Below are 26919 nucleotides of genomic sequence, written 5' to 3'. Positions count from 1 at the left end.
ATATCAAGTAGGGGCAGCTCCAGGCACCAGCACGCCAAGCGCATGCCTGGGGCGGCAAGCCATGGGGGACGCTCTGCCGGTTGCCATAAGAGCGGCAGGCAGGTTGCCTTCAGCGGCATGCCTGCGGAAGGTCCACTAGTCCCGCGGCTTTGGCGGACCTCCCGCAGGCGTGCCGCTGAATCCGCGGGACCGGGGACCTCCTGCAGGCAAGCCTGCCTGCCGTGCTTGGGGCAGCAAAATACCTAGAGCTGCCCCTGATATCAAGGTAGAGGTGTATTATGAACATGCATCTAACTCAAGAAACTACAGCCACCCAGTGCTCTGCCTAACATCAAAATTCAATATTAAATTCCCCTAAAGTCATGAGTTCAAATCCTGAAGTAGGTGGTGTTAAAACCAACATACAGTCATGTAGGGGGATTTAAAAGGCAATGCATGAGGTACACAACAGACCAGAGAAGGATTTTAAGAAATCTGGCAAGCAGTCATGTCAGAAAGGTTTTTAATCCAGGCTACAGAGCTGGTATACAGAAAAAAAAATTATATATATAATTTTTCAAACAGCCAAACGTCTTTGAACTAGCTCTAGAATTTCTGTATTGCCTATAATCATTTACAGAATCCTAAACCCTTCACTTCACCTTAATCAGACAGCTCAGTAGCAGAAGTTAATACATTGTGTATTTCATTTTCAAAGTTCTGGGTCGGGTAACAAGGAACATTTGCACTGTAACTCAGAAGCCACACATGGTGGCTGAACATTCCCAAGCAAAAAGGAGTTAAACCACTACTGTTATCAGTGGGTGAAACACCTTAGCCTGGTGTTTCCAGACGGGGAAGACAGCAAAGAAATTCATTTGCCACTAATTTTGCTGAATAAACTGTCTTCACCTTCCTAGAGAGTAATCTTTTTGTAAAAAGGAGAATAATGTAACATGTTGCTCATTAGCCCCTCTAACACGAAAAAGAGACGTTGGGTTTTTCTTCTCTCAAGTGTTTGGATTTACAACACTGGATTCTTTCTTCCATTGTGAATCCTTCATGCTGCTCCAGCTGCATAAAGGTGTTGTAAGCCCAGCAGAAATGGCACAAATAAGTACATGCTAGAAGGCGATTCCTCTTGCGAATGGGGGCAGAATGGCACTACTGCACCCTTTGCTGAGTCTGCCTGTCCCTGCAGCCTGTCTGCCATATGACCAGATACGCAGCTCAGCCTTGTTTTAGGAAAAAGAGCACTTCCAAACAGCATGAATTATGCTCTGCAAAAGCATTTCCTACTGCTAAGGAAAACAATCCTGGCATTGCAAAATAAGATGACAAACAACTTCTCTCAGAAAAATACTCCTAAAATCACAGTACACTGGTTAGCCTTTAAACTGTGTTTAAACTTTAAACACATTAAACTGATGCAGAGCGCAAGAGAAAAGAAAATGCTATGGGTACATTCGCTTTAGTTGAACACAATGTTCAGTACAGCTAGTAAGCAGCTGTACTCTAACCCTAACCTAACGCACAGAGTGCCTTTATATTCATAGCCCTCTGAACACCCACACATGGAACAACTTCCAGTATTTTATATAACTTGCATAGAGGAGGTTGGCTATAAGTTTTATTTTATCCATGTAACTGAAACTGACTTGTTGAGGATTTGTGAGCCGTTGTGTGTTCTCTGTGGCCAAAAGATTTACAAGACAGTAAAATAAAGTCTAATGTTAATCAAGTGGAATCCTCTCGCGGCACAATGTTTACTTAATATATCCAAAAAGTATTTCTGATTTCCACCAGATATGGAACTCTTATTTCCTGACTGAAACTGATCCGCACTGTTGTTCTTCAAGAGCTGACATGTTTCAAGCCAGTAGAGGCTGCATACAAGTGATAAGCGAAGCGATCCCTATACGTATGCCCCTTATCTCTTAGACACAAGACATCAAGAGCCTCAATTAGGATGCTATAAATGCGACGAACTTTATTTTAAAAAAATACATGAATTTCGTGCTGGACTAATAGCCCTCTGAAAGCTGAAGTTCAATGTATTCAAAGAAAAGGAACAGCACTGACTGAAGTGTAGATGTTCTGACACATTAATCTCTGCCAGTGAGATTCATCTCTGATCTGCAGGAACCACCTCTGGGGGGAGAACATTGCAGTCTGAATAGGTCTCCAATAAGCCTGCTGGCTTGAGGTAAAAGACTCATTCTCCTAACTATCCAGGTCCCCATTTAATGAAATTTTCATTACTTGTACATGTGTTTTTTGGAGAAGTATTATTTTTAACTTCTGTTATTAAGTGTCTTATAAGTATGAAAAATGAGTATCCCAAATGGTTGGAAAACTGTTCTCAGAACATAATTATCAGTGGTTCACAATCAAGCTGGAAGGGAATATGGAGAGGGGTCCTGCATGGATCAGCCCTGGGTCCAGTTCTGTTCAATACCTTCATCAATGATTTAGACAATGGCATAAAAAAATACACTTAAGTTTGCAGACAATACTGAGCTGGAAGGAGTTGCAAGTGCTTTATAGGATAGGATTAAAATTCAAAATGATCTGGACAAACTGAAGAAATGGTCTGATGTAAATAGGTGAAATTCAATAAGCACAAATGCAAAGTACTCCACTTAGGAAAGAACAATAAATTGCATGCATACAAAATGGGAAGTGACTGTGTAAGAAGTACTGTAGAAAGTAATCTGGGGGTTATAGTAGATCACAAGCTAAATATTGTATGAGTCAACAGCATCACATTGTTGCAAAAAAAGCAATCATTATTCTGGGATGCATTAGCAGGAGTGTTGTAAGCAAGACACGAGATGCACTGCTAAGGTCTGAACTGGAGTAGTGTGTCCAGCTCTGGGTGTTTATATTTTAGAAAAAAGATGTGGAGAAAGTCCAGAGGAAGCAACAGAAATGATTAACGGTCTAGAAAACATGCCTATGAGGGAAGTTTTGAAAAATTGGGTTTGTTTAGTCTGGAGAAGACAAGACTTGGGGAGTGGGGGCACATGATAACAGTTTTCAAGTAAGTAAAAAGTTTTGTTACAAGGAGAAGGGTGAAAAAATTTTCTCCTTAACCTCTGAGGATAAGGCAAGAAGCAACGGGCTTAAACTGAAGCAAGGGAGGTTTAAGTTGGACAGTAGGAAAAACTTCCTAACTTTCAAGGTGGTTAAGCACCCAAACAAATTGCCTAGAGAGGCTGTGCCCTCTGCCACTGGAAGATTTTAAGAACAGTTTAGGCAAACACTTTTCAGGAATGGTATAGTTATTACATAGTCCTACCTTGAGTGCAGGGGACTGGATTGAAAGACTTACTGATGTCCCTTCTAGTCCTACACTTCTATGACTCTATCCCAAGTTTCTAGCCATCAAATGTAATCTCAATGTTTACTGAAAGCCTTGTGCTTCCCGAACACAAAGCAACTCGCCTTGTGTCTCAGGATGAAATCAAAAGGCCAGATGCCTCCAAGAGCAGACATGTATGTTTCTATGTTCTACCACATAAAACAAAATTGCTATTCAACAATTCTGTCTGAAATTCATACTGGGTAATTACACTAGAAAAAGTACACTCCTTGTTCTTCTGATAGCTCTGAGAATAGCTTTGAGAGGACTGGTACTGATCTTTCAATCAAAGTCTGCAGCCTATGAATTGCTCCTCTTTTCCATCATTCTTGTTATTTAGAATTTTAGCTGCTGAACATCAGTCCCTTCATCCACAAGAACTTACTCGTACCTTTTGAACGGGTATTGAACTTATGCTATAAGAGACTTGGATATGAACTTTCCTGTCTTTTGATGTGTACATGTGGCTCCTAGCTGAATTGCTCCCATTCACTGACACTGCATAAGAAAAAACTTCCTGATAGTCCAATAATAAAGGCTGTGCAACAGCCACTGTGCGTGCTGTATGGAAGCAAGTGGCTGACTTAATATTTACTATAAAATACAACTGAACACTTCTTTCAGGGATGAATCTTGAAGTCTCCAGTTACAGAAAATACAGCAGTAAGTTGTTCAAACTAACAACCACGCTTGTTTTTTGCCTTATTTTGAGAGACTAGTCCCTCAGCAGGTGAGCAGTAAGGCTATGTCTACACTGCAAAAGACACCTGCAGCTGACCCGTGCCAACTGATGCAGACTTGGGCTAAGGGGCTGTTTAATTATGGTGCAGATATTTGGGCTTGGGCTGCAGCCCAAGCTCTGGGACTCTTTCCCCTCGCAGGGCCCTAGAGCTCATGCTGAAGCCCGAACCTGAACTTCTACACTACAATTAAACAGCCTCTTAGCCTGAATCAGATGGCAGGGGCCAGCTGTGCGTTTTTAATTGCAGTGTAGACATACCCTAAGTTTTCAAACTAAGACTCCTGGGTCCTCCAGTGCACAAAAGAAGTGTGCCACATGCTTTGTCCCTACATAATGACTTTGTGACCATACATGAATGAGAGCAGCTCTTCCTTCCCCCCTCCACAAATCCATACACCACACAACTCCTTTATGGCATAAGGTAGAAAATCACTGAAAGAGATACAACTTGACCTTCCCTCATGCCCCATGGTGGGCATACATACCAAGAGATTGCTGGCCTAGCCAGGGGGAAGCCATCTTCCTAGAGACTCTCCAGTCAGCCTCTTCCACCTCTTTCAGCCACAAGATGCCATTTTCTCCGTATCAGTCAACCACAGTGCTGAAGCACTGGATTAAAAACCCCAGCAGATCCGTCCTTCGGGTGGCTGGAAATGACTCAGAAGATAGGAACCCTAATAACAAAAGCTAGACTGAATACTGCCCAATAGGAATTTGCACTTCCAGAATTATGTTCTAGTCCTTGTGTGTCTCCATCATGATGTTAACCAGGCCCCTTTGAGTACTTTTAAGTCAGAAAACAATTCCCAGGGCTCCCAGTCTCCTTCTCCTTCCCATTTCATACTTAGTCGTCATGTGCCAAGCGCTAAAATAAATTTGTTTCCCATCCCTACTCAACTGTTTTACTCTAACTGCCACCTCATTCTGAGGGCTGCTACTCCTCTTCTTTCTTTATCCGAATCCCAACAGAGCTGTTTGGTAGGAATGAGGGAAGTAGCTGCCAATTCAAGCTCACACCAGTCAATCAACTTCTGTAAAGCCAACCTTAAAGGGCCAATGCTCCAAACAAATGAGTATGTTGAAACAGATCTGTTGACTATGAACATTTCAAATGCAGCTCCCAAACACATTTTGTTCATCTAATAGAAGGTTTGGCTTTGGCTCCAGAGCTAGTACACAGAAATTATACCAGAGAAGAAAAAAAAAGTCTTTCAAGAGAACTGAACAATTCTAATCAGCTGCTTTCAGAGACATTCTTCTGGTGGGGAAAGGAGTGACAGTTTACCACCCACAGATCTCTTCACTTGAAAATCCAGACAATTAGAGGGACAGTACTTTTCTTATAGTCCAAGACAATTCAAATGCAAGTTTCCAAACCAACCATCCATCAGAGCACCTGGACAAGCAATTCTTGATCCCCCCCCCCATCCCCCCAGTTTGGTTCATTCCTGAACCCTGTATTCTTCTCTTGCTCCCTCATATCAAAGCTCACATCACAAATAGTTAGAATTACTTTGAAACCCTATGCAAACACTAAAAAGGAAAATATCAACAGCACAGAAATCTGTTCTAACTGCAAATAGTTAGAAAAATTTACAATACAATCATTGGATTGTTGTGCCAATACTTACAGTACCTGGCCTGAAGCCAGTAGAGCAAAGATTTATAGCAACACATTCACACTGCTACAGACACTTGTGCTGTGGTTTCAAATACAAAATTTTTATTTTCAGAGCTGAAAACTTACTCATTACAAAAGGACTCCCAAAAAATAAGCTAGTTCATCAAAATAAGTTATTTTGGACTCTTTTGTATAACAGGAGAAAAACACACACGTTAGAGTTTCAGATCCTTATATGCAACCTTAATTTAGATATTGCCTTTGACTTAAAAAACAAAGAAGCAATGACCCACAACAAAATTAAAGATATATAAAAAAACATTAAAATAAATTAGCCATACCTGTGATCACAGCAACTTGGTAGCTCTACATAGTTGTCACTGTTTATGATACATTCTGCCCTTTGCTCAGTTTGGGAAACAAAACTAGACTAGTATCAGAGGTGTAGCCGTGTTAGTCTGGATCTGTAAAAGCAGGAAAGAGTCCTGTGGCACCTTATAGACTAACAGATCTATTGGAGCATGAGCTTTCGTGGGTGAATACCCACTTCGTCGGATGCATCCGACGAAGTGGGTATTCACCCACGAAAGCTCATGCTCCAAAACTAGACTAGTCACTTGTATTGGGGCCAATCCAAAGCCTATATAACTCAATGGGAGCTGGCATAAGTGGGCGCTGGATCAGGCCCTTTCTGTTTATAGTCAGATTCACTCCCTGGTTCTGAATTGGATGAAGCTGTTCTATGTATATTGTCAACAGTGCCGAGGGGAATGACAACAGGAAAAAGATGGATTTCTTCAAATTCAGTGACAGTTTTTAAAACAATTCTTAGAGCACCCTAAATTGCTCCTAAACTACTTCATAATCCCTTTACTTGATATATAGTTAACTCTTCCCAAAGCACTAATCAAACAAACCCTGTGCATGCAGGTTGCAGCAAGCAGTAACCGGAGAACAGTGCCTCACTGTAACTTAATTGATATTATCTAAATTAAAGCAGAGTACAAATATAATTCCAAGATACTGATCTAGTTGAGTGTCTTAAAATAATGTGGGTTACACCCTGCAGCACACACACACCACTACCAGACTAGTTTTATAACAAGATTGAGGGCTTGGCTACACTGGAGAGTTGCAGCGCTGGTGATGGGGTTACAGCGCTGCAACTCACTCTGTGTCCCCACTTGCAAAGCACGGCCAGCGCTGCAACTCCCTGGCTGCAGCGCTGGCTGTACACCTGGTCTGCTTGGGGTGTAGCGATTCCAGCGCTGGTGATGCAGCACTGCTCATCAAGTGTGGTCACCAAAAGCGCTGTTATTGGCCTCCAGGGTATTAGGAGGTATCCCACAATTCCTGTCCACAACAAACTGGAAGAATGGCTAAACTACGAGCTCCCCGGAGCTACCTATCTAAAAAACAAACACAGCTGCTCTTTGCTCCAGCAAGCGAGCGGAGGCAGGGGAATTGCTTTGGAATGTTCACAGCTGTTTGCTTGAGGAGAGAGGGGAGGGGTGAGTCCGTGCTGAGCAGCTGCTTATGTGGTCTGAAGGCTATTTAGGAGTGCATAATTTGCATTTAGTGAATAAGAGAGGTGGGGGAAGGGTCAAAAAACGTTTAAAATGATTGAAGGTAGGTGCTGTGTATCTTCCAGTCCTTAGAACTTGCAAGGCAGGGAGCTGACACAGTGTCCGCTCCAAAAACCCACTCTCTCTGTCTCCCCCATGCTCCCTGTCACACTCCACCCCATCCCCCTCTTTTGAAAAGCACATTGCAGCCACTTGAACGCTGGGATAGCTGCCCACAATGCACCACTCCCAACAGCGCTGCAAATGTGGCCACACTGCAGCGCTGGTAGCTGTCAGTGTGGCCACACTGCAGCACTGTCCCTACACAGCTGTACGAACACAGCTGTAACTCCCAGCACTGCACATCTCCAAGTGTAGCCATACCCTCAGACTAAGGGCTTTATGTACTGTATCACTGCCAAGTCAAACAAAAGCCTCTTAGCCTTAGGACTGACACAAGTGCTCTTTTGCTACTACTCTGATCATTAGAACAGATTGCACAACAAATTCTTGTGACAGGACAGACCCCAGAATTTCCCAGAAATAAGACTATTCTTTGTGAAGCTTATCTACCAAATCTTCTGGTGTAGCAAAAACATGAAGATACTTCATCCTAGAGGGACAACATAGTATGAAACATTCTTAAAGGGACTCTGTCAACTTGAAATCTAGCCAGGTTCAAAATACAAGTTAAAGTCATTTCAAATACTAGACCGTCGTGGTTTTATAATCCCATTATCCCGCACTGGAAAGAGTTTTTCTCCCCTCCCCACCACTACTTTGCACACACAGGAAATTGACTATACAGAGGAAACAGGGAAGGTTGCTGGACAGAAAGAAACTGAAAAGAGAAATGTTACTTCTAATTATAGTGCAGTATGGGCAAAAAAATCTGAAGTGATTTTTAAGACAAAACTGTCCCTTTAATAAATGTGTTGCAATGGATTCAGTTTAAGAATAAACCAATTGACCATGGAGGTTTAGCGGTTTGTTCAACACTGGCACCATACACATTTCCCTTCTATTGTATTTTAAGTTCATAGTTACAAAGGGCATTTAACCTGCCACCCATTAGCCACCCAGATTTTCCTGTTCTGGAAAGCAGAACCACCCCTTCATCTATTAGTGTAACAAGTCTGTCTGTACATCACATCCCTTCTTTCCATTGGGAAATTAAGGTTGCTTACTTTCAAATTCAGACGAGTGAAATGGAGTTTGGTGGCCTCTCCTGATTGAGCTCTGTCAATGGGGGAAAAGGAAGCTCTCAGCCTGGGCTCAGATACTATGAAAACCTGACTGACAGTGCTCCGAATGGTGGTAAGTCAAGTCTGAAATGTGAGGCCACCAATCTACATCTCCAAGTGGCTTCAAGCATCGTCCTGCACTTTCCACAAGGCAGCTGATTTAGCAACCCTTGGGGCTGCCCAGAGTGGACAGACAGATAGTGGAGACATAGTTACAAAAGGCAAGTATCAGTTGTGTAACCAAAATGAAGATAAAAAGTTCAATCAATTTTGTTTTGCACTTGAACAGGTTCAGTGCAAGTCATTACAAACTGTGGCACTTTAAAACATATGCACGGGTCACACTGCAAAGATTAATAGTAATTATACTAGAATACCCCAGGTCATGTTGAGAGATGTGGCTTTGTTCCATCAAGACAACACACCCCTCTGTGCTTTCCTGATCAATGCTACAAAGTGATACATGTGTATGCACGACAGCCGATCCCCATGGTTCTACAGCGTTTGAGACAGTTTTACCTCTATGTGGCTAACCTAATGTGCAAGATTTTAATTTTGTAGTATATAATAATCAGATACTTAAGCATGTGTGCCATCCCAGGGACATTAATAAGTAGGACAAATTCTACTGCACATGTGATGGACAGTGATTTCTCTATTTGCATCCTAGTTTCTGCTCCTCTTGAATAATTCATCACTGCTTCTCACAGCCTGGTGCTATTCAGCCCCAGTAGCAACAAACTTGAGCAGAAGCAACCATCACCATGAGAGCTGTTTTCATCCTCATTCGTATTTAACAATGCTTGGCTTCTGCCTATGATTTGTATTTTTGAATAAATCCCCTTTGCTTTATTAGGTATTTGTTACTCATTAAATATGACAGAAGACTGGATCTTTAGCAGCAACACATCTTAGTGTCTTTTTTATTATTTCAATTTAACAAGACACCATACCAATTCTCCAGGTGCAGTACAGAATAAAAACACACAGGGGGGAGGGGAGTAAGGTAGAATCCAAAATCTAACTGCCCTGCCAGGAATTTCCACGATTCATGTCACCCATATTGTTCAATGACTAAAAGAGGGTAATTAGAAGATACATTGAAGGGCCAAAATAGACCTTAAGCTACTTTGCAGGAGAGCACTCTAGTCTGGAGGACACAGGGAGAGGGAGAAAAGAAGAGCAGTTGCCCCAAATCTGCTTCTCATAAAGAGTAGAGCCACTTCACAGCAACTATACCCACATTAAGGATGCAATTATGTCACTAAACCTTACAAGTCAATAGTATCAAAAGCTGCTGATTGATCATTTTTACATCTATATAGACACTTAATTACTACTTGTATTAGCATAGTGCCTAGACCAGGGCCCCACATTTCTAGGCAATCAGACACTGATGGGGAAAAAAAAAGTTGCAGTCTTGTACACAGGCCAAAAATGATTACTTAGAGTGGGCTGAGGAAGTCTGAGGACTCTAAGAAGTGCGGGAGTTGCTCCACTGCACCTCTCTCAAAAACTGACATTCCCCAACCCCAACCCAATACACACTGCATTACTGGACAATTTTTTTCATTTTTTTTTTTTAATATATATAACGTGGACCACACACATAACCAGTTTCCCAACAATGCACCTGGATGGTCAGCTGGAGTTTTTGCCTCAGTGATAAGACTATCAGTTTAGTAAGCTATCCAATGCCTTTAAGAAAAGTTCTGGCAGTTTTCCCAACCACAACTACTTGACATCGGCTGCTTTTAATCCCCAGGTATGAGCACATTTAAACAAATCAAGTGGGAATTCATTTTCCAAGTGCTTAAAGAAAACAAATGACAGCAGAGAGAACAGAAAGGGTTGTTCTGATGGAAGAATGAGGGAAAAGGACAAATAAATATCAGAGCTTGGTAGTTCCCCTACAAATAGATCAAGAGGTGGTTATCTTATGGAGATCCTTTACCTGCTGACCACAGTTAAATGCAACTCAAGATTCACCTGGAGCCCTGTGGATTTTAGCAGGATCAGAGTTTTCAGAAAAATTTATCACCAGGGACTAGAGTTGTTTCTATGAAAGAGGCATTTCAAAAAAACTTGTTACTATTCTCTCTCGCATATTCCTACATTAAAGTTGTAATGAAAGCAAAGACATTGGCCTTTGTGTGAAATGTACCGTTATCTCATTCAGGATCTACAGTAGAGCAGAAATTAGGAAAATTAAGACAGCACTGTCAGCAGAGTGTAGAGAATTTGGGACTAGGAGCCAGAACGCTAGAGTTCTATTCCTAGCTGTGAAAATGACTCCTTTTGTGGCTTTGGGCAATTCGTAATTTCTCCATCTCAGTTTCTCCATGGGTAAAATGGGAATAATGCTTATTACCTCACACAAAAGTGCCAAGGATGAGTTGTTCTTTAACTATGCACTGGTATTACAGAGATCATCCTGATCACACTAAAATGAATTGTTTCACCAATTCAGGTAGTCCATGTTAAATCAGAGTGCTTTCCAAACTCGTCTGCTATAGCTGCTCTCCCCCTCCAGGAACGGTGGAGGAGTTCTACACTGGGATAGGTTCTAACCACAAGCAAGGCTCTTAACAGTAATAATTCTGACAATCAATGACATTTTGCAATATCTACCAGTAGTCTCTAGACACCGAAATAAAGCCAAACTCATTGAGCTTCTGACCTCATTAAGGATCTGAGCCTGCCCCTCTAGAAGTGAATGGCTTAAAGCAACATTCAATTTAGTCACATTTTGTCTATTCTTCAGATTAAAACCATTAGTACACCTGAGATTAGGAGATTAGAAAACCCATCTTTCTTCCTCACCACCATCCATCTTATTTACATTGTGCCTAGTCAGTTACATCATTTCCCCGTTGGCAGTCACTCATCCTCCTGCCTTGCACTTACCTCACTAGAAAGAAAAATCACGTTGGAGCATGATTTTAAGGTGTGTTAAAATATTAAATATGAATTTGCAGTCAATGAAGACAGGGACTATCACGTTTAACATGTGACTTGAATATGGGTCAATTCTATTGGCAAGTTGTTAAACAATGGTCCCAATTTTCACTGGCTGCAATGTCATGATTAACATCATGTTAGTTAAGGTGACTTCTCATGGCTGTGTTGTAGTCTAACAGGACTGAATTTTCTTGCACTTGGTAGATTACAATTGCTTTCCCCACCCCTGATTTGAATCCTGACCCACATTTCCTCTAGTATGTCACAGAAAGTTTGCTGGATTTAATATTTAGATACTAAGAAGTTTTAAGCTGAAGTAAATATTTAATATTATGCAAGAGTCTACTCTACAAAACACATCATTCCTTTTTTTCCCTTCATGTTTAATTTTCTTTTGTAACTCCCCTTACTTCCATGCAGAACTATGATCAATGGACCTTTTGTTTCGTTAGCAAGTATGTAAACAACGACCAAGCTTCTTTGCTAATACTGTAATTGAGAACCCTGGATAACTGGAAATGATTGTATCTTAAAACCAATTTAAATACTTCTCTCTCCCATTTTATAAAGTTTAAAAGTAGAAGTCCTCATAGATTCTAGGGTCAGAAGGGACCAATGTGATCATCATCCTGTGTTAGATTTTGTCCTAGTGATCCAGCTAAAATTTCTTCTACCTGCAACACTGTGCATTTTTCTGTGTTGTAGCTGGCTGCTGCCCTCCATATTTATTAGATCAGACTAGTCAACAGCCTTCTAAAATCATGAACATTGGCCAGTTTAGGCACAAAATTTGCTCACCACAATGATGATGAAAGAAATAATATTTTGCTCACACATCAAAGTTAGCAACAAGACTAGCGTGTTGCAAGGCTGCCATACATAAGTAGTTTGCAAATCATTATGGGATTGTTTGAGAGCACAGGCACTGCAACCCAGGTCTGATCAAGTATTACAGCTCATAATGTACATGTATGAATGAAGTCCTCTTGCAATAGCTGAGGTCAATGGGAAAGGAGGAGAAAAGGTAAAGGGAGTTTAATTGTGAAAATGTCCAGAGACAGACAAACTCACAGTGAACATTAAATATTTTCTGCACCTAAAATTTCAAATGTACCACAAAGTTTTTTCCTGCAGATTCACCTTCTTTGCATTAATATCCAACATCAATTGGCAAGAGATTCACTTGTATTTAGCAGATGTATATGCAGATTAGATCCGACATCAGTTTCTTGACAAGTTGCCAATGTGCTTTTGGTGTATTTAAGTTTTATTACGCCAACCCAAGTAAATCTTTGACATTAAAAGACCAAGTGACAAAGACCTATGTGAGTTTAAAAATGCCAGCCTTTACTAGTCTAAACAACAAAAAAAGATCCAGTGTATTTTATTTTAGGCCTCATACCTAACAAGGTAGAACAGAGTTGCTAGGTGACATTTCTTTAACATTGTCAGTCACACCTGGGATTCATTTGGCCGCAATAGTATTGATTTAATACTGAACTTCCAGGTTCAAAAACATTCACCTGGAGCAGGGGGGTTCCCAAACGTGGTTCACAGCTTGTTCAGGATAAGCCTCTGGTGGGCCGCGAGACGCTTTGTTTACCTGAGCATCCAAAGGTACAGCTGCTCTCAGCTCCCAGTGGCCACGGTTCACCATTCTTGGCCAAAGGGAGCTGCGGGAAGCGGTGGCCTGGCCTGCACCATTTCCCGAGGCTCCCATTGGCCGGGAACGGTGAACCACAGCCACTGGGAGCTGTGAGCAGCCGCACCTGCAGACGCTCAGGTAAACAAAGTATCCCACAGCCCACCAAGCGCTTACCCTGAATGAGCCATGAACCACATTTGGGAACCCCTGATGTGGAGCATTTCTCACCACTTAGGGGAGGGTCTCTTGTCCAATAGCCCCAGGCAACCAAAATATAATTCTTGCGACCTGGTTCTACCGATGTGGACTGATGAACTGGCTCCTCCTCCTCTTCAGTCAAACACGACAGAAATCAGTGAGATTTCTCAAGTGTTTTTCAGAGCTGTTACTCGTATTATCACACTCTCCATTTGAAGACATCAACTTTTTGTCTTTAGTGAAGGGCAGGCGCCTACGCTGCTCAAACTGGGTCACTGCAAAAAATTAAAGAAATTATTTTCCATGAACTGAATGTCACCAACACAGACTGATAGGATGTGGCTGGCATTCCTCAACAGGCTGAAAAATACACTGAAAGCAGGGACTGAAAGACAATGGCCCCCAAGACAGTCCTGAGGTAACCACAGGCAGACCCTCCCATATAGCTTCGTTCCACCCATCACCCAACGAAAATACTTCTCCCACATGCAACATACATTGAAGACTTAAAAGATATGGCATGTGATCTGGAGTGAATTAGCCAATCTTGGGAGACCAGAATCTCTTATGCTACTTAGTTTTGTGGGCATTTTTGGAAGGAAGGTACTGATTACTTTGTGCCCTGTCCACAAAGCTAAGTAACATAATAGATTCTGGTCTCTTATGAGAATGATAGTTTAATATATACATTTTAAGCTATGCCAAGAAGTAGGTGGCTGGAGCTAGAAAATGTGTATGGCTGAAACACTGAGTAAGTGTGCCAAATAATAAAAAAAAAAGCAACCAGTCTGGGGCAACATCCCACTCAGCTCTTTCCTGGCCCTGCATCTACATTGCTACACTGACAATATCTGTTTCCCATGTCTAAAGGCTTTTACTCCCACTTCAAACCCACTTTTAAGCTGCTAACGACTTACACACAAAAAAATCCAGTTTGCTGGACAATTCCAAAAATGATTCTAATTGAGTATCTGGTGGCCAAACACTTTATCAAGGCTTGTAAAAATGCATTTCAGATTAGTTTTTACATTTTTCTGGCTAAATCCTCTTGTCTGTAATGAAGTTTCCATTCTAAAGGACACAACCAACAGCTTCTCTCCCCCATGTAGGCAGTGATGGCAATCACGGAAGTCACTCCGGACAATCACAACAACTATTTATAACACTCACACGCAGAAGAAAGCTAACAACTTTGCCAATGATGTCTCAAAACTCTACAATTACATGAAGATTAGTAGTTTCTTGTTTATCAAGTTTCCAGGGAAGATGAGACCTTACTTCCTTGACTTTATCCTGCTGTTCATTTAATTCCTATTGCAAAAGGAGTAATAGTTTCTGAAGACTGGTTATTCCTCTCCATTTTCCATTAAAATAATTGCATCAGCATTAATGTACTAAGACAAGATCAGAGACAAAGTGATTCATCTTCACAACATCAAAGTCTTGGAAGGTCTCAAATTGCTTCTTTCTACTTCTAAAGGCAAAGTTTATTAAAGTAGCTCTCAACTGAAATTGCACTAGTGGATGCATTACTTAAATGCCCTAGTAGAAGAGTTCTAGGAACCAAGAGAACCCTACAGACCAAGGTAATATTTATTGGAAGTACATAGGTTGCTTTCTCCCTTTACTAGAATGGCACATAGTAATGAAAGTATCACAGGTCCACAACAACGACGCAGTAGTCTAGGTTGAACAGTGTTATATCTGTGTTTCTATGACAACTAAATTTCAAGAGTTTGCAGCTCTGCAGTCAATTTGGCCTGATATTGACAATACACTCCTGTGTATTGCATGAAACAGATGAGTCACTATGAAATAAATCAATGAGAATAAAAATGTTCCTGTTTCATTTAATTGCTCAAAGATATTCATTCAGTTTGACCATAAATCCATTACCAGGTTCACTAATCATCATAGCAATGTGTGTTTTTAAATCAAAGTTTACTCCCTACCCTACAACCCAGTTTCACTTGATACATTCAACTGACATCCCAGCAGGGGTTCATCACAATACTATCTGATGCAGCATACTGAGATTATAAACAAGGTGGTGATGGCTTTGCTACAAGCAGAAAGAATCTTGGGATGCAGGAGAGGAAGCTCTTAAAACTGAACAGTCTTCAAGCAGCAAAAAGGAAGAAAAAACAATAATACTGGCCAAGTACGCTTTCCATACAAGTTATTTTTTTCAGAATTACTGCGATCTGAAAATATCCTTTCAATATTTTTATTAGCTCTGTTGAAATCTAAGCTTCAAGTTTCAAGTGTCAAGGATCACTATGTATGTTTAAATAGACAAACTTTAAAAAAAACTCGTTAAATTTAAAGAGCCTTGGAATTCTAGTTATGGAGGGTTTCCCATTTCCAAAATACATCACTGCAATGTAAAATGACATGCTGCTGCTTTGCAAATTCAGTCACACAGAGAACCATTTCCAGCCAAGCACTAGGAACAGCAAAGGTTGAAGATTACTACTTAAATATTTGTTTTACAGCATCTTCCATGAACTCCAATCAGGATTGGGATGGAGCTCCATTGTACCATACGTTCTGTGCCCCAAAGATGAAGGATGAATTGCAAACCTAAGAGATGATTTTTTTTCCCTCTTCAAAGTCAAGGAAATTAATAATTATGATTCCACAGTCAAAGCTTTAAAGTCAAGAAATCCAAACCTGCTACAGCCATGATAATTCAGATGTGTTGCACGTGTATATTTCTCTGTTTAGATGTGATTCTGACTGTATTCCTGTTAGTAAAGAAGTATACCACAAAATATACCGGAATTGCAACGAGGCAGAGTTAACTGCTGTAGGAACCTTAACTTTTGCATTCCCTGGCTTAAGATTGCATAATTAGAAATCATAAATGTTACATTTAAAGTTTGTTGCATTACATTATTCTACTGGCAGTGGAAAGGGGCAGGTACACTTGGCATGCTGGAGTTGAGAGTTGCCAAGACTTCCATGAACATCTTAGAAGTTTAGGTCAGTAACATAAAATACCACCTGGTCTCAATGTTGTACAAAATATCAGCTTGGAGGCAAATCATTTTATGCATGTATCTGCTTCAGTAAAATAACCATTAAGATCATCCTCTCTGGATTCTTCACATGACCAGCATATTTTGAAATTCATAATGATCACAGACAACATATACTGCAGGCTCAATTACGTCTTTAACCCTTAGAAGACTGTAAACATGCCATTTGGCTGGCAGTCAACAAGCACTTGTTGATGCAACGTGGGCTAGGAGAGAATTTAAGAGGGATATTTTCAAAGGCACAAAGGGAAATTAGGCATCCAATTCCCATGGAATTATCAATGGGAACTGGGTGCCAAATTCCCATGTTTTCCTCTGCAACTAGAAATATGGTTGTATGAGGAGATTTCCAGATGGTTGGCAAGAACCAGTGAGTATTAATAGAATTTCTCTCATAAGGATGGGATGGCTAACTATTTTAAGGAGAACTGCCAAGCGGAAATGAGAATTAAGTACAGACTTTTGCTGAATGCTTCCAACTAACCAGGCTTTAGGAGTGTTCTTTGCAAAAAAACATTAAAATTAGGGCTGTCAAGCGATTAAAAAAGTTAATCTTGATTAATTGTGTTCTTAAACAATAATAGAATACAATTTAAATATTTTTGGATGTTTTCTACATTTTCTACAATGTCAAACTTTAGAGCCTACAAATCAAATCAGTCCTACTTCTTGTTTAGCCAATGGCTCAGGCAAACAGGTTTGTTTATAGTTGCAGAAGATAATGTTGCCAGCTTCTTGTTTACAATGTCACCTGAAAGTGAGCACAGGCATTTGCATGGCACTAGTGTAGCTGGAACCACAAGATATTTACATGATGTCCCTTGATGCTTCAACCACCATTCCATAGGATATGCGTCCATGTTGATGATGGTTCTGCTTGATAACCATCCAAAGCAGTGCAGACCAATGCATGTTCATTTTCATCATCTGAATCAGATGCTACCTGCAGAAGGTTGACTCTCTTATTTGGTGGCTAGTATTCTGCAGTTTCCGTATCTGAGTGTTGCTCTTTCAAGACTTCTGAAAGCATGCTCTACACCTTGTCCCTCTCAGATTTTGAAAGGTGCTTCAGATTTTTAAATCTTGGATCGAGTGCTGTAGCTATCTTTAGAAATCTCATATTGGTACCTTCTTTGCATTTTGTGAAATCTGCAGTGAAAGTGTTCTTAAAACAAACAACATATGCTGGATCATCCTCCAAGACTGCTATAACATGAAATATATGGCAGAATGAGGGTGTAACAGAGCAGGAGACATACAATTCTCCCCCAAGGAGTTCGGTCACAAATTTAATTAATGCATTATTTTTTTAATGAGCGTCATCAGCATGGACGCATGTCCTCTGGAACGATGACTAAAGCATGAAGAATATGAATCTTTAATGCATCTGGCACGTAAATATCTTGCGACAAGAGCTACAACAGTGTCATGCGAACACCTGTTCTCACTTTCAGGTGATATTGTAAATAAGAAGCATGCAGCACTACCTCCCATCAATGTAAACAAACTTGTTTCTCTTAGCAACTGACTGAACAAGAAGTAGGATTGAGTGGACTTGTAGGCTCTAAAGTTTTACATTGTTTTGTTTTGAGTGCAATTAGGTAACAAAAAAATCTACATTTGTAAATTGCACTTTCATGATAAAGAGATTGCACAAGAGTACTTTTATGAGGTGAATTGAAAAATACTCTTATTTTTAAGGTGCAAATATTTGTACTAAAAATATAAAGTGAGCACTGTACACTTTGTATTCTAGGATGTAACTGAAATAGATATATTTGAAAAATGTAGAAAAACATCCAAAAATATTTTACAAATGTCAATTAGTATTCTATTGTTTAACAGTGCGATGAATAGTGATACTTTTTTAAATTGTGATTCTTTTTTTTTTTTTAGTTAATCACGTGAGTTAACTGCAATTAAGTGACAGCCCTAATTAAAATATTTTCCTCAATCTGAAATCCCTTTGGGATTACTTGATTTGCTAAAGACACCCAGAAATGCATCAGATCAGTCACACCTTCAGCAAACCAGCGGATTTCACGGTAGAAGATACTCTTATCCCGCAAATTAAAACATTCAGATCTGCACTGCCTCCTCACAAATAGATTAGTTACATGTCACTGCACACTTCCAGGGCACATCACAAACACTGTTCTTGCCCACAGATATTAGGGGTTGCCCATGCAACCAGAGGTCCCCAGCCCTCACAAGAGCATATTTTATGGGAAAGAACACTTTGCAGGCAAATGACATTAAAAATAGTGAGACAACTGATTGAAACAAAATGTGCTGTATGGGTAACAGAGTTTTAAACTCTGCAAACTGACGAGTCCACATCTTTTCCATTTAAGCAAGATCTTACACCCTAAAAGCACACATTCTCCACCATCTGTTATCCCAGGCCATGTGCCTGAGATCGACTTTCTGTATTCTAGTACATAGACGATATTCTCTCTTCATTCACTTGTACCAATTATACTTTTCAGGTTACTTTGATGTGTGCCTGTTTTATCTGTCTGCCAAGCTCTCTTCTTCACACACATCCAATTATGCACCTCCATGTGTCTATAGAAACCCATACTGCAGTCTGTCATGCTGTGCCCACTGTATGCCTTTTGAGTCATTCACTTGGCTTCACATGTCTAGACTGTGACCCAGGAACGCCTTGATACCAACTGAAGGGCACAGGGGATGCACAGGGTTGTACAGGAATCCCCTGGGTTGGAGAGCTGCATAATAGTTCAAAGGATGGCAGATGAGGTCTCTGCTAACAGCCAGTAGCCCACTGGTAACCATAATCATTGTGAAATGTCTATATGGATAATATTTAAGGAGTTGTGTGTCTATACTGAAAATTATGCTCTTAAGATCTTGGAGTTAGGACAGGTCACCAGGAGGCGACATATCTCAGATATGTTCCTCTCAAGCAGAAGATAATGGAGAGCTATATCCTTGTCTGTCCATTTGGGTATGGTGTATTGTACACCTCACATGGTATGTCTTTTTGATACTGAGCCAGGTGTGTATTGAGAAATTGCAAAATGGTCTGACAGACCTTGGAGCACAATGAGACTGAATCCTTCACTTAGGAGGCAAAGTAACAGCATGCTTGTCTCAGAAAGAAGGGTCACAACCTGCCTGGCTGTAAAGTGCTGCAGGGATTTTGAGAGTACTAGTCAGGAGAGTATCTTGTTCATTAGCGTAGGTTCTAGAACGCACATTATGATTTTATTTTATATGTAAATCATTTGTTTCCAATACATGCTGCTACTTGAATCGCTCTGATTTGTTCCATAAACTTATCTCTGATTTCACTATAAACCAGTCTAACCACTATTAGTTCGGCAGAACGGTGATCTGAGATGCAAATGGTCAACCGGGGTATTCCGCTTCTTTGGAAGCGGAGACTCTACGTATATTGTAGCTGTAAAGTGGCACAGGGGTTGGGCACTCCAGGCAGATGCAAGGAGGGCTTGAGGGTTGGAGTGTGCCTATCGTTCATCTGCAGAATGACAGTAGGGCCTGTGAGGTCTGGAGGGGCAGGCTTGCATTGCCCATAGCCACTGGAGTTGGGGAGGTGACCCCAGCAAGCACAAACAAGGATGCCTCATGCTAAGGGCAGGGAGTAGCATGGTGCCTCATAACCCTGGGTGCCCCCAGAAAGCATGTCTGTTTCGTCCGTGCCCCCCTTACTTACAGGACAAAACGAGAGTTTGAAGAGGAATTTGAATGAGAAGACGACAGTGGCTCAGCAGACCACAACTGGAAGGGCATGTTACGGGAAGGGAGCAGTGAGGAAGGTTCAGGGGTATAGTGCAGTAAGAGACTAAGGCCTGGTCCACACTACGCAGTTAAATCGATTTAACGCTGTACCCGTCCACACTACCATGCACTTTAAATCGATTTAAAGGGCTCTTTAAATCGATTTCTGTACTCCTACAAAACGAGAGGAGTAACGCTAAAATTGATATTACTATATCGATTTAGGGTTAGTGTGGATGCAAATCGACACTATTGGCCTCATTATTTTACAGTAGCTACCCACAGTGCACCGCTCCAGAAATCGACGCTAGCCTTGGACCACGGACGCACAACACCGAATTAGTGTGCCTAGTGTGGACGTGCACAATCGACTTTATAATATCTGTTTTATAAAATCGGTTTAAGCTAATTCGAATTTATCCTGTAGTGTAGACGTACCCTAAGGGTTTGTCTTCACTACTGGTAGATTGATGCTGCTGCAATCGATGCAGAGGATGTCTATTTAGTGGGTCTAATCATGCTTGGAAGTGCCCCTCTGTTATGGATTTGCTAGTAACTTTGTGTCTCTTACTACACACACTGCGGGTGAAGACAAAGAATTTGATATTGGTGGTAAATATGTGCAACATGCATGATTTTTGGCAAAAAAAATCTTTGGTACAGTCTAGGAGTGGTAACAAGAAAATCCTATGAGATTTCTCAACTAGTACTTGTAGATAGGCTTAAAGCTTGTCACAGGAGAAAGCATAACCAATCTAGACTGCTGTGGCCATTCTCCAGACTATCCAGATTTTTAATCATTTGATTTGACCTCAGTCCCAATTAGACTGGATAAATGTGGTTCCATTGTATTAAAAGTAATTCCAAATCTTAAAAGGGGATCAATAAGATGCATATTCAGTATAAATCATATTTCATAATGTTTCACTGCTGCACTATGGTAATCCTTATCTGTTATTCCTTACTGAATTATATCCAGTTTAAATGTAGGCTTTTTTTTTTTTGGGGGGGGGGGGGAGACCAGTCTTTTTTTTTTTTTAATATAAAGCACCATACAGACCATAATGCTGTTTAAAAAATAAAAATAAATAAAATAAAAAATAGCAAAGGATTTTCTCTTCACCAACACCACACTCTCACCCTTTTCTGTCACAGAAAAGCCCATTGATCTACTGACCCCACCAATATTCTCACCTCATCTGAAATCTACTGTAAACAGGTATTACTGGATGCAGTTCTAGGCTGCCTGAAACTGCCCAAAGCACTGCATTAATCCAGAAAAGACTCGGTCCTACGGTGCGAAAAATGGGTAAGTTCTGAGCATGGTATGTGGTTCATTTACAATGCTTATTTCTCTTAAAGAGCTTGGTACTAAAACTTAAGAAACCAATAAAGGGAAAACTGGACTGAGAACACGGCTGTAGTAAGAACTTGATACAAGGAACACAGATTGAATAAAACCCTTCAAATATAGCGATACAGGAAGTTGCCTATTTCCAACCAGCCAGATGCAGATACAGGTATGTATGGTATGTCTACACTGCAGCAGGGAGCGAGTCTCTCAGTCCACATACATAGACCTGCACAAGGAGGGCTCCAGCTAGCAAGCTAAAAATAGCAGTGTGGATGTTGCAGCTCTGATGGAGACTCGGAGTCAGGTAGACTTCAGAGCCCCAGCTGCTGCCCGAACGGAGACATCCACATGACAATTTTTAGCCCACTAGCTCAAGCTAAGCTAGCATGAGTCTGCTACCCAGGCTGGGAGGCTCGCGCCCCACTGCAGTGTGGATGTACCCCAAATGGCTCCCCTTGCTGTAGTATCTGGTGCAATCGGTGGCGCCCTTCTTTTGACTGCAATGGAAATACTGAGGCACTGTTCCGCAAGTGAATTAAATCCAGTCAATTGACCTTTAAAACTGGACTTCTGGCACAGACAAAGCAAGCTCTATAGAACAAGGATACAAAGTATTAAAAGCAGAAGTGATGTACAAACCTTGGGGAAGAAAGGAAGGCATTGCTTCATCTTGCTCTTTAGCACACCTCCCTCCCTAAAGCCAATTACAGAGGCATCCAGTCCTTGGTCAGAAGACCAGAGGCCGCTATATGGAGCAGTGGTGGGCAACTTGTGGCCCACATGCGGCCCAACAGATAATCTGATTGCAGGCCATGAAACATTCTGCTGACGTTGACCACAGGGACATGCTGACCGCCGCTTCCCGCAGATCCCATTGGCCGGGAATGGTGAACCATGGCCACTGGGAGCTGTGGGGGGCCGTGCCTGCGGACAGTCAACATAAGCAAAATGTCTCGCGTCCTGCAATCAGATTACCCTGATGGGCTGCATGCGGCCCACAGGCCACAGGTTGCCCACCACTGATATGGATCCTTGAAGGTTTAAGGCTTGGGGGCAAGAAGCCATGCACGCACCCCAATGTCACAAACAACCAGGTGTTCAAAATCAAACCAGATATATTTCAAAGAAAAAACTGACGTTACTTGCGATGACTGATGGTGGCTAGGTACTGCTCACCTCACTACAGCAAGCACTGAGAAGTATTAATGCTTAAGATACTAATTTGTTTTAGTTCTGACACCTGTAAGAGGTTTGCCTACAGAACTGTACAAACTTCCACACTGTGTGACAATAATGGGCCCATAATATATTTCAGTAAAACAGATGATGAGATTTCCAAGTCCCTGTATTAACCTTACATGCCAAATGCCCAAATTTACCTTACTGGGATTAGTTTGTATCAAGTAGTATACTCACAGGCAGTGGCAGCTCTAGGCACCAGCGCCTCAAACAAGTACCTGGGGCAGCAAGCCGAGGGAGGCGCTCTGCTGGTCCCTGCAAGGGCAGCAGTCGGGCTGCCTTCAGCGGCATGCCTGCGGGAGGTCCGCCGGTCCCACGGATTCCGCAGAAACTCGACGGCGGGTATGCTGAAGCCGCGGAACCGGCAGACCTCCCACAGGCATGCTGCGGGACCAGGGACCTCCCGCAGGCATGCCGCCGAAGGCAGCCTGCTTGCCAAGCTTGAGGTGGCAAAAAAGCTAGAGCCTCCCCTGCTCACAGGGGTCTTTTTAGACACTGCCTCATCTGTTTTGTCTTTGATCACTTTCCAAACTATGTTTGAGAAACCCGAAAAACTCCATGAAGTACTGGGTCGCGGAATGGAAGACACTGGGTTGCAGTGGCTCTGGTCAGCACCACTGACTGGGTCGTTAAAAGTGCCGCCGGTGGTGCTGCATGGCTAAGACAGGCTAGTTCGTACGTGTTCCAACACCGCTGCGCCTCAGAAGCAGCCAGCAGCAGGTCCAGCTCCTGGGGCGAAGGGGTTTTATGGGGCTTCACATGCTGCTCCCACCCCGACTATGAATCCACTCTGCACTATGAAAGGCCTGCCAATCAATATTTCAAAGGTGAATAACTAAGAGCATGGTGCAAAATTATACACATTGTGTATCCCATTCCAAGACTTGCCATTAGACAATGAAATCTAACTACCAACAGTTGATAAGTGTCTCCAAATGTGTCACCTTCTACTCTACCAGTGGCCTGTTACTACATAATCTAAGGTACTGCCACTCTGACCTTGCAAATATAAATTCTTGCTGTCTCTGCCAGGCCTTCCATACATTGATCCACATCTCAGACACTGCTGAATGCAAAATAGGAGATTACAAAGATGTATTAAGGAGTGTGGGTGATTTGGCATATGATGTATGGGAATAAGCAAGACTCCGAGCTGGAGCTAAAAAGTTTGTCTTCTGCTATAGTCTGGCACCTGGTTTATTGGTGGTTTTGAGGGAGAAGGAAACCAGCTGGATTAGTTTTAAAACCAGCCTGATGGTAACATCAGCTGCTATAAAACTTTTTCTTGCATTCCGGACTGCATACATACAAAGAACAGCATAATGAGAGAACATAGCCTCTTGCAAAGATGGATTTTTAAATGAAAAGTTAGAATTTACTTTACCCATTTCCTTGAAGACTCACTTCTTCCAAGACACCCACAAGAAGTTGCCCAGATAGTAATGGCTAGGTAGTGGGGCAACTGGGTATATGGGATGTATATATATTATGTATATATATTAATTGTATCCCTGTCTTACAGCCTTAATATGGCACATTGTGATGTTTCACTCCATATTCTTTATTAAAATATGCTTTGATATGAACAACATAACAGATGTTCTTTATGCAAGATAGGTCTTGTAAAATATCATTGAAAAGGTTACAATTTACTGAATGTGATTATCCAATTTGTATGCGTGTATCATTTCTGTATCTGAAGTTAGGAATATTAACTATGTATCTGTATTTCAACTATGCTACTTCGGGTGACACCCCACTGCTAACACTTCAGGTATAAGAATGAAAAAGCTAGACAGGGCTGATGACCCATCAGTGAGGACACTGGACTATGAAAAGGCTTGGCCTTCCTGCAGACCTCCATACTGCCAATGTGGGTTTGGCTACACTTGAGAGTTGCAGCGCTGGTGGTGGCTTTACAGCGCTGCAACTCACTCACCATCCACACTGGCAAGGCACATACAGCGCTGCATCTCCCTGGCTGCACCGCTGGTTGTACTCCACCTCGACAAGAGGAATAAAGACTATAGCATTGCTGATGCAGCGCTGCCCCACCAGTGTGGCCATCAAAAGCGCTGTTATTGGCCTCCAGAAGTATTCAGAGATATCCCAGAATGCCTGTTCTAGCCACTCTGCTCATCAGTTTGAACTCTACTGCCCTGGCCTCAGGTGACCAATCATCAGATCGGCCCTTTAAATTCCCCGGGAATTTTAAAAATCCCCTTCCTCTTTGCACTCCACACCTGGCTGAGCAATCAGTGAATCTTTCCAGGTGACCATGCCTCCACGCGGCAAACGAGCCCCAGCATGGAGCAATGGCGAGCTGCTGGACCTCATCAGCATTTAGGGGGAGGAAGCTGTGCAGTCCCAGCTGCGCTCCAGCCGTAGGAATTATGATACCTTTGGGCAGGTATCAAGGGCCATGACCGGGATGCACTGCAGTGCAGGGTTAAAGTGAAGGAGCTGCGGAGTGCCTACTGCAAAGCCCGCGAGGGAAACTGCTGCTCCAGTGCTGCCCCCACAACCTGCCATTTCTACAAAGAGCTGGATGCGATACTTGGGGGTGACCCCACCACCACTCCAAGGACCACCATGGATACTTCAGAGCGGGGGGGGGGGAGGAGGAGGAAAGCAAGAGTGAGGGTACTGGGATGGGGGGAGACACCCCAGAGTCCCTGGAGGCATGCAGACAGGAGCTCTTCTCAAGCCAGGAGGAAGGTAGCCAGTCGCAGCAGCCAGTACTTGGTGAAGGACAAGCAGAGGAGCGGGTTCCCGGTAAGCGGCTTTTATTTTCAGGATGGAAATTTTTCGGAAGAGGAGAGAGGGTTAGGGGTGCATGCATGCATGCCTTGATGTGGAATAGCCCACTGATGTCATCTATCACGTCGCGATAATCAGCCTGGGTAATCTCTTCAAAAGTTTCAGCCAGAGCATGGGCAATGCGCTTGTGCAGGTTTACTGGGAGAGAGACTGTGGTTCTTGTCCCAGTCAGGCTAACGGGTCCATGCCACTGTGCTACGAGGGGTGGGGGGACCATTGCTGCACACAGGCAAGCTGCACAGGGGCCAGGGCGGAAGCCGCATTGCAGCAGAAGACCCTCCCATGCTTCCCAGGTGACCCGCAACAGCGAGATATCTTGTAGGATAAACTCCTGTGAAAAATGTTGGGATAGTGTTCAGTGTAGGTGCCCCCTGCAGCTGTTTGCTCTCCCCAACGCACTGAAACCCAGAGGACTGTATAGCCCTGAAACAATCAGTCCCCCTTACTCACCATTTCAGGGCTTCCGTGGGTTACGTGCGCTCTCTTTGGGATGGGAAAATTATGCTATTGTGAAGACTGTTAATGTGCCCTCAAGTGTGGCGGAATTACTCTGTCTGGTATAAATAATGCTGCCTCTGTTAAGTGTTGCATTTTGCCTTTACAGAGCAACCTTGAGTTCTCGGCTGTCCGTGTTATCACCGGCTGAGAGACTACAAAACCTCCGGAAGAGACCGCAAAAAAGCAAAGACGACATGCTGCACTAAGTGATGCACCAATCTCTCACAGAGAATTAAAAAGTGCAGAAGTGGAGGGAGAGGGAAACCAGGATCCACAAGGAAAACAGCGCACAGGAAGCAAAGCACGGAGAGGCTGGAAAGCATCCTGGAGCACCAAGCAGACTCTATTCAGGCACTCGTAGCCAAGCAGGCGGAGCACTACTGCCCCCACCCTCCCTGCACTCCTTGTCCCAAAGCTCTTTCCCTTGTGCCCCTATGTCAGCTCCAAACCTCCTTCCTCAACATCTGGGTTCTTACCGCCACCAGCTGCCTCCAACACTTGTATGTTCACCAACTAGCCCTGAGAACTACGAACCTTACCCTCTGCACTCAACCCCCATCACCATACAGTATAGGCATCCTGAAGTGCAGCAGTCATTGCACAGCACTTCAGACAGGACACATTCAAACCTGTGACTGTACAGTTTCCCACTCCACACCCTTGCCCTTTCAGATTCCAAAAAAGTTGTATGTCTTTCAATAAAGTAACTCTTTTCAATCAATGAATTTTCGGCTTTGAAAACAGTCTTTATTATTGCAGAAAGTTAAAGATACCTTAGCCCATGAAAGAAACAGGCACTGCAAATCAGGTTAGCAAACACAGATTCCTACTAACATTGTAACCACTGCACTTCACTCCCGTGCAAGGCACCTAATATTACAGT

At 42.4% G+C, this 26919-nt stretch overlaps 1 protein-coding gene and 1 long non-coding RNA gene across 5 annotated transcripts in view; one reads left to right on the top strand and one right to left on the bottom strand.

Annotated features, from left to right (window-relative positions):
* The window catches only part of LOC115658110 (H(+)/Cl(-) exchange transporter 5), an 83848-nt gene that overhangs the window by 43407 nt on the left and 13522 nt on the right, over nt 1–26919 (bottom strand). The window contains exon 1 of one of the 3 annotated variants that reach the window (XM_030576641.1): nt 4571–5022. The exons of the other annotated variants lie outside the window; for them this stretch is intronic. Coding sequence (XP_030432501.1) covers nt 4571–4604 — 34 coding nt within the window. The 5' untranslated portion in view covers nt 4605–5022. Of the gene's footprint in view, nt 1–4570; nt 5023–26919 lie in introns of those variants that run through there. 3 annotated transcript variants of the gene reach the window in all.
* Nucleotides 1953–26589, top strand: LOC115658111. Of its 2 annotated transcripts, XR_004002156.1 has the most exons (4): nt 1953–2185; nt 14429–14905; nt 21281–21434; nt 26143–26589. It is a non-coding gene; the product is annotated as an uncharacterized LOC115658111 (long non-coding RNA). The 2 variants fall into 2 exon arrangements; XR_004002155.1 differs by lacking the exon at nt 14429–14905.

Source organism: Gopherus evgoodei, chromosome 9 (assembly GCF_007399415.2).
Source record: "Gopherus evgoodei ecotype Sinaloan lineage chromosome 9, rGopEvg1_v1.p, whole genome shotgun sequence".
Classification (NCBI taxonomy): domain Eukaryota; kingdom Metazoa; phylum Chordata; order Testudines; family Testudinidae; genus Gopherus; species Gopherus evgoodei.
The sequence above is the reverse complement of the archived record's forward strand: the minus strand, read 5'-3'. Positions and strand labels throughout refer to the sequence as shown.